Raw genomic sequence first — 12717 nt, forward strand, 5'->3', positions numbered from 1 at the left:
GTGCGTTGCCTGTGATGTGCGCCAGTGGAGTCTCCTGTTTGTGGAATAATTACACTTTCTCTAGGTTGCAGAGATTTTTCTGGGGCAGGTTGTGTTAAGCTATTTTGTCCCCCAACATTGGTCAGCTGTTAAATAGTATGAGAGTTAGAACAGATGAAGCTGAAACATGTGGTAAGGCCTAACAGGTAGGGCCTAGGAATTTCCACAATTAGAGGACTTTTCCAAGAGGTCATACAAACAAGTTCAAGACCCTTGTGATACACAGTTGAACAAGTTGTTACATTTTGCATCCTGATTGCAATGAATATACCTTAAACATGTTTTCAAGACAGTTATAATAATTGAGCTTAATGGGTTAAGGATTCACCACTTCTGTGAGCTGTGGTGTAGGTCGCAGACACAGCGTAGATCTTATGTGGCTGTGGCCTAGGCGAGCAGCTGTAGCTCTGATTATTTGACCCCTAACCTGGGACCTTACTTATGCCTCAGGTGTGGCCCTAAAATAAATAAATAAAGCTGAACTCAAATGTGGCAGGCTGATTAATGCTGCTCTGCCCCCCCCCCACAAGATGTCAGTGTTACCATCCCAGGACCCTGTTAATGTTACCTTATTTGATAAAAGGCTTTGCAACTGATTAGGGATTTTAAAATGAGACTAGCCTAGAATTATGTGTCCTCAGTGATGGTCTCACAGGTCTCCTTTTATTTTTATTTATTTATTTTTGGCTGCCCCCCCCCTTATGTGGAGCTCCCTTGCCAGGGATCAGATCCAAGCCGAGCTTTGAACTAAACTGGACTTGCTGCAACGCTGGGTCCTGAACCCACAACCTAGTGCTCCCAAGTCCCTGTCAATCCTGTTGTGCCACAGGGGGAGTTCAACAAGTCTTTTTTTTTTTTTTTTTTTTGGTCATTTTCTTTAGGGCCACACCCGTGGCATATGGAGGTTCCCTGGCTAGGGGGTCTAATTGGAGCCTTAGCTGCTGGCCTAGGCCACAGCCACAACACCAGGTCTGAGCAGCATCTGTGACCTACACCACAGATCACGGCAACTTGGGATCCTTAACCCACTGAGTGATGCCAGGGAGCGAACACCCAACCTCATGATTCCTAGTCAGATTCGCTTCTGGTGTGCCATGACAGGAACTCCTCTTTTTCTTTGGCTACATATTTGAAACTACCTATTACCAAAAGGGTGAGTATTTTCTAGTATCAATTTTAGAGGTTCGCTGGGGGTGGGGGGAATTAAAATGGCATAAGAAAACTTGTGGTTTCGGAAGCGTTGAGTCTGTGCAAAAACTGTATGAAACCATGTACCTGCAAAAATGTTTTAAGTCAGTAATTACACTTAGTTTTTTAGAAGCACAATTATGTTCTGGACTGTCCAAAACCACTCTCAGATTCTATGGAAGGACTCACAGAACTCAGGGAAGCTCCTAAATGAAAGGATTATTACAGGGAAAGGATACAGATGAACTCCAGGAAAGGAAGATGGCCTAATAGGACAAAACGCAGGAGAGACTACTTTGCCAGTTTCCAGTTGCCCCCTGGCTTAAAAGTCTCACAGCATCAATGTGTCCCAACATACATGCAGTATGGCTAACTGGGGAATCTCAAGTAAGCCTTGGTACTGTCCAGGATTTTTTGAATGTCTACCACATAGACAAGGAGTAACTCTGTGGCAATCCTTAAAACTCACCAGCTTCTCCAAATGTGAAACTGAGAGAGAGACCTAACCTGCCCAACCTCCCTGTACGGCAAATTATTAGTATAAACAACATAGGACAGCCCAAGCTCTGAGGTAATGAAACAGTCTCGTTAGGCCAAAAGTTTCAGGGATTTACAGGTTATGATCAACAGATTGGACAGCTCAGGCCTGTGATGGAATCCCTCACCCAGGTCCAGTAAAAATACTCAAAACTTGTGCCTTTCCTTTTTAGTACATTTTTCTCTTATCTAAGATTATTTATGGGTGTCTGTACAATGGAAAGAGTAGAAAGGTATGCTGCTGCACATATTCCCAAGTCCATACTAGGTAACCTAGAAATTGTGCCCCACAGCGTTAACAGCAGCTCATGACTAACAAATTCTTGAGCTTGTCTTACAGAACCACAGATAGGAGAACAACATGTTAAGACTCCTCAGCTTGATCATCACCTTCACTGATGAAGCTCGCTGCGGTGTTTTTCTCCCCACCCCCCTCCCCCCGCCTTAGTGGCATACCCTCTAGCTTCACATGGCCTAGGTCTTTTCACAGGACTCCTAGAGATAACAGCTCACTTAGGGATCGCTATAGTATTGGCCACTTCAGTTGCTTCTTAGAACCTTGGAGTCAGCCCTTATCCAGTTTGAGCTGGTTAATACTGACTGGAACCACCAACCCCTAAAACTGGGCCTGCACAGACGTCCAATGAATGCCCTTTTGATAGTGAAGGCCCCCAAACTGCACCCACAGATCAGGGTGTCTCCAATGTTGAAAAAGCATGTAATGCAGATCCACCTGCACACAGATTACCTCAGCTTTTTTCTACCTCTGATCACTGTCCCCACACCTGAGACCATCCTGCCTCTTCATTCCCTAAATATCTCCAGCATCTCAGTTCCATGATGGTAGATCTGAGACTTGTTCTATTGTCTCCATGTTCGGCTGCCTTGTGAACTTTCTCTCCTGCAAACCTTGGTATCTCAGCCTCTGGCTGGATACACCCTCTGGTTCACTAACAACCTCACATTCACAGCTTGAAACTGCCCAGGTTAGAGCACTTATACCAGGGAAATAGGCAAACACCTAAATCAAGGGTAGAATGCTTGTTTTATTAATTTTCTAAACTAAGGGAGACAATGTTAATAATAAGGACTATAATGGTGTGAGCATATTCATTCCACCCAGCAAAGTCTCTGAAGTCAAGTTCCAATGCATTTCTTTTACTGTCTTCTCAATGAATAATCACAGAAATTTTATCAAGAACAATAGACACCTGGCAAATGAACACAAATAAAAATATTCAACATTATGAATCATTACAGAAATGCAATCAGACCATAGTCAGATACCTCTACATGCTTTTAAAACACATAATATTAAAAATACTGACCGTACAAAACAGGTACCGGTGAGGAATGTAGGGAAAATGAAATGTTCCCATACTGTGCCTGGGAATGCAAAAAGGCAGTCATTCATTTTAGAATTTAAAACCATATGTTCATATAAAGAGTTTTTTGTACATGTTCATAAGTAAGTTTATCTGGGGGTAGCAAAACTGGAAACAAACTACAAAACCCTTGAAGTTCCTCTTGTGGCTCAGTGGGTTAAGAACCCAACCTAGCGTCAGTGAAGGATCCGGCATTGCCGCAAGCTATGGCATAGGTCTGCAGCTGGGGGTCCAACTGAACCCCTAGCCTGGGAACTTCCACAGGTACAGCTATAAAAATAAAAAGTCCAAAAAAACTACAAAACCCTATACATTAATAGATGAGTGGATGAACAATCAAATGGTAGTATACCCAAACTGTATTGTTCATAAATTAAAAAATGAACAATTCACATTTGTAGCTTAAATGATCCTCAAAATACTTCTGCATTGTCAAAGATAAATATAAGAAATGAACATTGAGATTCCAATGATATTAGAAGTCTTTCTAGACATTAATTGTGGAAAAAAAGCAAATCAACAGTAGTTGCCTGGGTGACATGTGGTATGAGAGTGATGGGTATTTGTTATGATGATGGTTTGATGGGTTTATAAACATTAAAATTTACCGAGTTGTACATTTTAGGTATGTTCTATTCAGTGTATACTAACTATGGAGCTCGGTTAAGTTCTAATAAAAATTGGCTTCACATAAAAATCTGAATCTCTTGGAGTTCCCATCATGGCTTAGTGGGTTAATGAATCCAACTAGGAACCATGAGGTTTTGGGTTTGATCCCTGGTCTTGCTCAGTGGGTTAAGGATTCAGCGTTGCTGTGAGCTGTGGTGTAGGTCGCAGACAAGCCTTGGATCCCATATTGCTATGGCTCTGGCCTAGGCTGGTAGCTACAGCTCCGACTGGACCCCTAGCATGGGAACCTCCATGTGCCACAGGTGCGGCCGGAGCAAAGATAAAATCTTAATCTATTTCCTGAATGTCTTTTTCAGTAGGGCTCTGGCAACTGCCATGTTACTTCACCTCCTCTCTCTGTGTCGTGGGAGGAATTCTGTCTCAATAGCAATGAAGACTGGTGAGCAAGGAAAGCTGTTTCCACTTGAGTCATCCAGGAACACTGCCTGGATCATAAAACTCAACATTCCAGGACAACACAATTTCTACTCTTTCCATTTTTTTCCCCCTACTGTGCAGCAGTGTCCTTGAGAGAAACAATTTGGAGATGCTTTGGGAATCCTAAACTTTACATTATTCAGACTGACAGGGACTCAGTCCACAGGAGAGAAACACCTCTGGAGCTCCTGAGACTTTCTGCAGAAACCTGATCCTGAACCACCCTACTCACAGGAACATCTGTGGATGCAACTTTACAATGGGTTCATCCCTTTTTGCTTGTTAAACTTCCTTAATTCCCTGTGTGTTTCTGTACCATGTATGGTACCCACTTAATGTCTACAATGTAACACTCAGTAATGCCAGGTTAGAGCGCAAAGCTCTTTTGCAACTGGAGCTAGTCAACATCTTCTCTGGAACAGTATTGGGGTATTATGTGACACCCCCTGTGAAGAAGAGAACAACTTATGCTACTCCAAAAAACACTGGTGGTTCTCAGGGTGACTTCTAGACCCACCAAAAAGTCTGACACCCAGGTCACAAGACTAATCACACAAAGCCCTGCTGTCTACCCCAGGAGCCCTTGGACCACTACGCCAGTTAGACTAAAACTGGAGTGAACTCTATTCTCTGCCATGATGCTATTCCCACTGAGGGAATACCATGTTCCCAAACAAGGTGACTTGGAGCTGGAACAATCCGTCCTGAGCATGACATGAGACAATGCCACTGAAGATAAAACTCTGTAAGCCATTCAGAACCCAGATTGCATTCCCTTGGTCAAAGCTGGTTATGTCCATGTCCTAGTCAGTTAGATACAAGAGAAGGACAACATTCACATGCTCAGGCTGTGCATGCTTCCCTACCCAGGATGGGTGAGCACAAAGGTCTATCTAGCCTGTCAGACTGAGGGGTGATGCTTAGTATGGGGATCTGCCACTCAGTAGAGGCAAGATGACTTCTGCCACAGAACCTCACAGTGACTTAAGTCTGGCAAAGGCCCAGGGCAGGTTAGAAAGTACAGCATGGCTCCTTAGAAGGTTTCTGTCAATCTGGAACTCAGAGTCCATCTCCACACTAGCAATGTTCAGATGTACGATGCTCAGTTGATGACTCCCCCACAGTCTCTTTAATATGATGCACTAACTAAGGACATAGCTCACCCAGTGCTCTCCTCCTCCCATTTGAAGGCCTTTCTTAAGCATGAACTTTCTGGTGACGAAGGAGGTTGGACCTCCGGCTGAAAGCTTTCCTACATTCGCTGCATTTGTAAGGTCTGTCTTGGCTGTGAAGTTTCTGGTGCTCAATCAGAGCAGCTCTTTGACAGAAGACTTTTCCACATTTGCTACACTCAAGAGGTCTTTCTCTGGTGTGCACTTTTCGGTGCTGAGTCAGTCGGGTGCTTTGGCTGAACACTTCTCCACATTTGATGCACTCATACAGTCTTTCTCCAGTGTGAATTCTCTGGTGCTGAGTGAGGCCAAAGCTTTGGCTAAAAAGTTTCCCACATTCAGTGCACTTGTAAGGCCTTGCTCCAGTGTGAACCCTCTGGTGCTTGATGAGAGTAGAGCTTTGGCTAAAAAGTTTCCCACATTCATGGCATTCATATGGCTTTTCACCGGTGTGGATTCTCTGATGTTTAATGAGGCTGGGACTTTGATTAAAGAATTTCCCACATTCGTTGCACTCATAAGGCCTTGTGCCTGTGTGAACTCGCCTGTGCTTAATTAGGTTGGAATTGGAGGTAAAGAATTTTCCACATTCATCACATTTATAAGGCCGTGACCCAGTGTGAATTCTCTGATGTTCATTAAGACTGGAGCTTTGGCTGAAGAACTTCCCACAGTCACTGCACTCATAAGGCCTTTCTCCAGTGTGAATTCGCTGGTGCCGAACAAGTGTGGGTTTGTTGCTAAAAGCTTTCCCGCATGAACTGCACTCATAAGGCCTTTCTCCAGTGTGGACTCTCTGGTGCTGAACAAGTATGTGCTTATAGCTGAAGCTTTTCCCACATTCGCTGCACTCATAAGGTCTCTCTCCAGTGTGAACTCTCTGGTGCTGAGCAAGCCTGTATTTACGACAGAAAGCTTTCCCACATTCACTGCACTCATATTGCCTTTGCACACTAGGAAAGGCCTCCACACACACAGTGTCCTTTTGTGGTGTGAGCTGAAGCTGGACAAGGCCACAGATACCAGGGAAATCCTTCCCAGCCTCCTGGCATGTGGCAGACACCGTGGATGCATAGACTATGTGGCTCTTCATAAAAGCCTTATCCATATCTGTTCTAAACATGTTCTTTCCATTGTGCTGGTGAAATTGCACTCCTGACTCACACAGGTTCTGGCCAGGGTGTGTTCTCAGCTCTTTAGCTACATGCAAACCACCTCCTATGTCCAGGCAACACTTTTTCCAAGCATATGCCTTCTGGGTGGACAGGTCTGCCTTTGAAGGATTTATGTGGGGCCCTTCTACAGAAATAGTCTGCTCAGAAAGTGTCTCCTTGTCATCAACTCCAGGCCAGCAACCTGAAAGAAGAGAAATACAAATGCCCTCGTATAGTTTTCGGTAGAAGGGGGCAGCCCCATCCCAGATATGTGTCTGACATACCAGGGAATAAGTCCATCAGACTATTTTCAAGACAAAGGAGCTGGGTGCAGGGTAGGAGAGGGCTGCTGTGCAGATTCTGGGCCTCTACACATCACAGAACAGGGAAGACTCACCAGGCAAAAGACACAAGGATGGGGTGAAGTGCACGGAGGAGCCAGGGATCCACTACTCCTCCAGAAACGGTTTTCACCAGGGCCTTGGCTGCTAGTGTCCTGTGTGCTGTGTGGAAGGGTGTGTCCAGCCCCAGGAAAATCCAACTGTCCCTGAGGAGCTGGTGTTCAAGGACTATCTTAAGACGGGTGCAGACCTTATGACACATTACGTTTAGGCCACATTACCCAAGCACAGCAGAGTAAGGATGGAGAGGATCAGGGAGGAGTGGAAGACAGAGGTGAGGGACAATCCTGGGCCGGAAGGCAGAGTAGAAATGAGAGAAGGAGCAAAGTGTCAAGAATGGGCAGGAAAGGCAGAAATGAGGTACACAGCCCCTGGCCATGGCACCCAAACAGTGCGGGGCACAGGACATGTTCCTGGTATGGTGTGAACCCAGCTGTGACATCACATCCTCCCCCAGATGTGAATCACCAGGGCCAGGCCCACTCTGAGGCCCTCTTGCTGTGCCTGGAGTCATGTCCACTCTGTCATGTACCCAGGGTTCTCCTCCCAGCTCCAGCTGGACAACATGGGACCTAGAAGATGCAAGTCCTAAGGGAAAGACAGGACAGGTGAGTGGTCAGTACTGGCCCAGGGGGGCAACCAATCCCAAACAATCTCGGGAAAGAAAAATAACACCACAAAACAAATCTCTGCGGGGGCGGGGGGGATGTCCTCACAGAGACAGCCAGGTGGACCCCACAGACAGGGACCCTATTGGGTCCCAACAACTCCCGACACAGTGAGGCCCCAGGAAACGTCAACTAGGAGGGGGCAGAACCTGGAGCCCAGAGGTCTACAGCATGGGGTCTACAGAGTCCCCTTAGCAGAGAGGGGCTGAGACTAATGGAACCCTCTGGACTAATTCTAACTCTCTGGGGGAAGAAAACCTTCACTGAATAAACTTCAGGGGCTGGTACTGGGGCTACTTGTGAAAGGAGGGAGCAGACACACTCACCCAGCCCTGGCACCCACAGCACATATGACAGGGAAGCAGTAACAGACATGTGCCCCTTGTCTAGCTGTGAAAAGTGTGGAGCTGTTCTTACAAAAGAAGGGAAAAGGCACAGACCTTTCCAGGGTGCCGGGAGAGGTATGAGCGCCTTACCCAATGATGCAACAAGTGCAAAGGTCTCCAGCATCACATCTCGGTACAGGAGTCTCTGGGCCTCATGAAGAAGCTTCCATTCCTCCTGGGAAAAGTACACAGCCACGTCCTCAAAGGTCACAGAGCCCTGTGATGACGGGGACAGAGGTGTCCATAAGCAGGCTCTCTCCCCAGGACCTCAGGAGTACCTATAACACCAGCCCACATTCACTCCGTGCTCATCATCCTCTCCAGCTCTCTCACTTAGAGGGCCAATACCTCTCTTTGCTTCCTTGAGCACGAGCTCCACCCCTCAGCAACAGGCAGGTGGAGAGACAGATGCCATCTAAACTGTGGGCCTGGGATCAGGGCCCTGGGTTCACAAGTCCTTCCCACATGCGTATTACTCATCAGACCTCCACGTACATCTGACCCCATCGCTACCACCTGGCCCACAAAACTGCCACATCCCCTGCCTCCTCACATACCCTTCTGCACATGGCATTCAGGAAGTACTTGGCCAATGCAACACAACCCCACTGTACCCCACGTCTCCACTGGCAGCTCCCCAGCCCTCTTCTGAAGGCTTCCCCACCAGGCCTTGTTCGAGACTCCAACTTCCGTCGCACCATGCGGATCTAACGACCTCTGGTCAGGTTCCACTTCTTCCCTGGACATGAGGTCTCTTCATCAGGTACAATCTCTGTCCCTTTAACAGCCACTCAAAATCCACACCCACGGGACACATCTTGGGTAAAGTCACTTGACATTCTGACAGACACTCCCCAGGTTCCATCACAAAATGCTATTAAGTCTATGGGAGAAGAAGTAAGCACCAGCCTGACACTGTTGTCAGTTCACATCTGTTTCTGTTTTACTTCGGCCTCAATGTCATGGCCACTCCCCCACGAAAACCTAGGCCACCTGCTGGACTTTTCATCACAATCTACCTTTCCATAGTAACTCCTCCTCCTTGTCTGTCTTTGGGAGGTCCACAGCCCTCTCCCTTCCTCTCTCCCCTAATGGCATCCTGAAGTCCTCCCTAGCACTCTAGATCTGAATGTTCAGCTCTCCACTGGTCTCCTGTACTGTGAAGTCTCTGGGACATGTGAACCTCAATATAGCCAAAACCCAATTCCTAATATTCTCACTAGAACGTACTCATACCACAGACTTCCCCATCTCAGCTGATGGCACACCCACCCTTCCAGGTGCAAAGGAGACAAAACTTTAGTCATCTGTGACCCCTCCACATTACAACAGCTGGTCAGTCCCTACTTCAAAACAAATCCAGAGGCCAAGTGTTTCTCCTACCTCCACACCCACCACTCTGGTCCTGCCACAACCAACACTCACCTGGATGCATGCAATTGCTTCTGGAATGGTCTGCTTCTTGTCTTCCTTGCCCTCAGTCTATTCTGCACTCGGCAGCCAGGGGTAGCCTCTTAAGTCCTAAGTCAGATCACTTTTGTCTTCGGTTCCAAAAATTCCATGGCTGCCATCACTCTCAAACAGAAACCCCACTTCTCAGGCTACCATCTAGGCCTGACTCTGGCCCCCTTGCTATGTGTTCTCACCAGATAGTAGCAGAGACCTCCAAGTCATGGGACACCCCCATCTCAGTCTCATCCCCAAGCATTTGTACATACTAACCCTTGTGACTAACACAACCTTTCGTATCTCTGTGAAATCTCTCCACATAACCTCAGGCCTAGACTTAGAAACCTGAGCTTAGAGTTTCTCCAGGATCTCCAGATAAGGCCAGGAAAAGCGGCATTAAAAGAGTTCCAAGACACCTGATACTTACTGGAGCGGGGTCCATAAATGGTTCAGCTGAACGTGGAACCTGTGGGAAAGGCAGAGCCAGGCAACTTTAACTCCCATCAGTAATACAGGTAGAAAAGATTTGTGAGTGAACCACTTAATATTTCAAGTGATGATGTATGGTCAAGGGAAAATAAGGCATGTAAAAGAGGGCAGAAGATATTATGGACTGTATCACAAAGCCATGTGGCAATGTCAAGAAAAGGCTTTCCAGAAGTGGGAAAAACAAGTGCAAAGACTCTCTAACAAGGTCATGTGTGGTGTGTCTGAGTAGTATCCATGAGGCTAGTATGTCTGGACCCTAGTGAGCCACAAGAATTAGGAATCAAGCTGTGGAGGAAAAATGGCTGTGGCATATCATATAATACTACTATAATCCAGAACCAGAAATACCAAAATTGAGTCTCATTTTATGTACAGGTCTGTTTCTGACACTTCCACTTGATGCCCTTATTCTTTTTCTCCTTTGCTAATAATACATTCTTTTTTGGTAAGATTTTTATTTTTCCTATTATAGTTGATCAATAATATATTCCTATCTCTTTTTTAATTTTTTAAAATCTTATTTTTTGGGTTTTTTTTTTTTTTTTTTTTTGTCTTTTTAGGGAAGACCTATGGAAGTTCCCAAACTAGGGACCAAATTGGAGCTGCAGCTGCCAGCCTAGGCCACACCCACATCTATTCCATCTGGGACCTCCACCACAGCTCATAGCAACACTGGATCCTTAACCCACTGAGCAAGGTCAGAGATTGAGCCTGCATCCTCGTGGATACTAAATGGGTCTATTACCTCTGAGCCATGAGAAGAACCCCTATTCACATATTGTGATGTTGAAATTTTCCCGAGAATAATTTCCTACATGTTTTTCTTTCCTGTGGTAGAGAGCAGACCACCATTTACTGGCTATACATTCAAAATGAATGTCTGGGAGTTCCTGTCGTGGCTCAGTGGTTAACGAATCTGACTAGGAACCATGAGGTTGTGGGTTCGGTCCCTGGCCTCCCTCAGTGGGTTAAGAATCCGGTGTTGCCATGAGCTGTGGCATAGGTTGCAGATGCAGCTCAGATCCCTCATTGCTGTGGATGTGGAGTAGGCCAGCGGCTACAGCTCCGATTTGACCCCTAGCCTGGGAACCTTGATATGTTGTGGGTGTGGACCTAAAAAGCAAAATAAGGAAATTAATTAATAAAATAAAAAATAAAGAGAATATTTTTAAAAACTTAAAAATCAAAAAAAAAAATAAAGTTGACATCTCACCTGGGAACTTCCATATGCCACAGGTGTGGCCTTATTAAAAAGACAAAAAAAAAAAAAAATCAAGAAATAAAATAAAATTTAAGAATTTTTTTTGGAGTAAGTTTATGAATGCATAAAAAAATGTGCATCAAAAAAATGTGTGTCAAAACATAATATGCAATAGTCTAAATATAATAATTTCATTCAAAGAACGACGTTAGAATTGGTAACATGGATCAAAACAAGATCAAAAAGTGGATATGTTAAATGCAATAATAATTTTAACATATACACTAGAAAAATGTGTGCTTAATATACCCCAGAATGGAAGGCAAGTATGGCTACAGTAACCATGTTTATAAATGCAGAGAACAATTACACACACACACACACCTAAACAAAGAAAATCCTTCTACAGGAGAATTTATAGACTTAAAAAAAAATAATTATTTATTTATTTATTTTTGTCTTTTCCAGGGCCACACTCGCGGCACCTGGAGGTTCCCAGGCTAGGGGTCTAATCAGAGCTGTAGTCACCGGCCTACACCACTGCCACAGCAAGGTGGGATCCGAGCCGTGTCTGCGACCTACACCACAGCTCACAGCAACGACGGAGCCTTAACCCACTGAGCAAAGGCAGGGATCGAACACGCAACCTCATGGTTCCTAGTCGGATTCGTTTCCGCTGCACCACGAAGGGAACTCCAGAGAACTTATAGACATTTTACTCCCATATTCATACTCTATGATACTCTACAAAAATGGAATGAATTGACAGGACGAAAAATACTGGTAAAGTCACACCATACTGAACAAATGAAAAACAGTAATTTTATGATCCCATTCGTTAAAAGTTTTGAAACAAGCGATTGAAACTCCAGTCGTTGAATATTTTCCACAGACGGGCAAAACTATCAAGAAAAGCAAGGACATGTTTACTTGAACATCAGATAATACGTTAACTTTGGGGGGATGGGGTTGTTTTGGAAGCACAGGCGGCTTCTAGGGGCTTATTCGCACATCTAGACCTGAGCGGTGAACGGATATTAATTTTAGAGTTGCTTATGCAACTGCATATGGAGGTTCCGCGCAATTTTTTTCTACGCAGGTTATATTTCAAAATTCGGAAAGCCAAGGTTTGGGGAGATAAATACATATAAACACGGGACACTGGTACGAGAACAATGATAAGAACAAAAATACTGCGGCATGAGAAGAGCGGGGAGAGGGACCGGAGGATGCAGCACTTACCAGAGGCGGGCCCATCAGCGCGTCCGCCGCCAGGGGAGTCTGTGCGCGAAGGTGCGGCCTAGGCATCGCCGCAAAGCGCCTTCCCGATTCGCTTCTCTTAGGCGGGTCAGCGGTCCCAAAGCTCGGGGAACAGATCCCAATTTACAAAATGTCGCCCATGGTGGACGCCGGAAGGCCCGCCCAGACGCCATCATCTCCCCCGGAAGCGCGCACTGCCCTCTGGGTAATGCAGTTCACAGCACCGCCGCCAGGACAGGAGACCCGGCTCCCCACCGGCAGGAAAGGTCCCGCTTCACCGC

General features: G+C 45.8%; 1 protein-coding gene across 6 annotated transcripts; it reads right to left on the reverse strand.

The window, feature by feature from the left end:
• Window positions 1-2790: 2790 nt before the first annotated feature.
• On the reverse strand, window positions 2791-12577 carry LOC110261314 (uncharacterized). Of its 6 annotated transcripts, XR_002345364.2 has the most exons (6): window positions 12419-12577; window positions 9914-9952; window positions 8128-8254; window positions 5420-6784; window positions 3093-3150; window positions 2791-2975 (listed from the first exon to the last, which is right to left on the reverse strand). XR_002345364.2 is itself a non-coding variant. In XM_021097307.2 (5 exons), the coding sequence occupies exons 1-4, from the start codon at window positions 12482-12484 to the stop codon at window positions 5454-5456; spliced, it is 1563 nt and encodes a 520-aa protein (XP_020952966.1). In that variant the 5' UTR covers window positions 12485-12577; the 3' UTR covers window positions 2791-3150; window positions 5420-5453. The 6 variants fall into 6 exon arrangements, 3 of the variants coding, with proteins under 3 accessions (XP_020952966.1, XP_084818519.1, XP_084818518.1); XR_014806864.1 differs by having other exon boundaries at window positions 3093-6784; window positions 8128-8212; XR_014806863.1 differs by having other exon boundaries at window positions 3093-6784.
• Between the last annotated feature and the right edge of the window lie 140 nt (window positions 12578-12717).

Source organism: Sus scrofa, chromosome 6 (assembly GCF_054392235.1).
Source record: "Sus scrofa isolate SSC_HxYL_T2T_F1_AM1 chromosome 6, Sscrofa_HxYL_maternal_Yorkshire_Landrace_v2.0, whole genome shotgun sequence".
NCBI lineage: Eukaryota > Metazoa > Chordata > Mammalia > Artiodactyla > Suidae > Sus > Sus scrofa.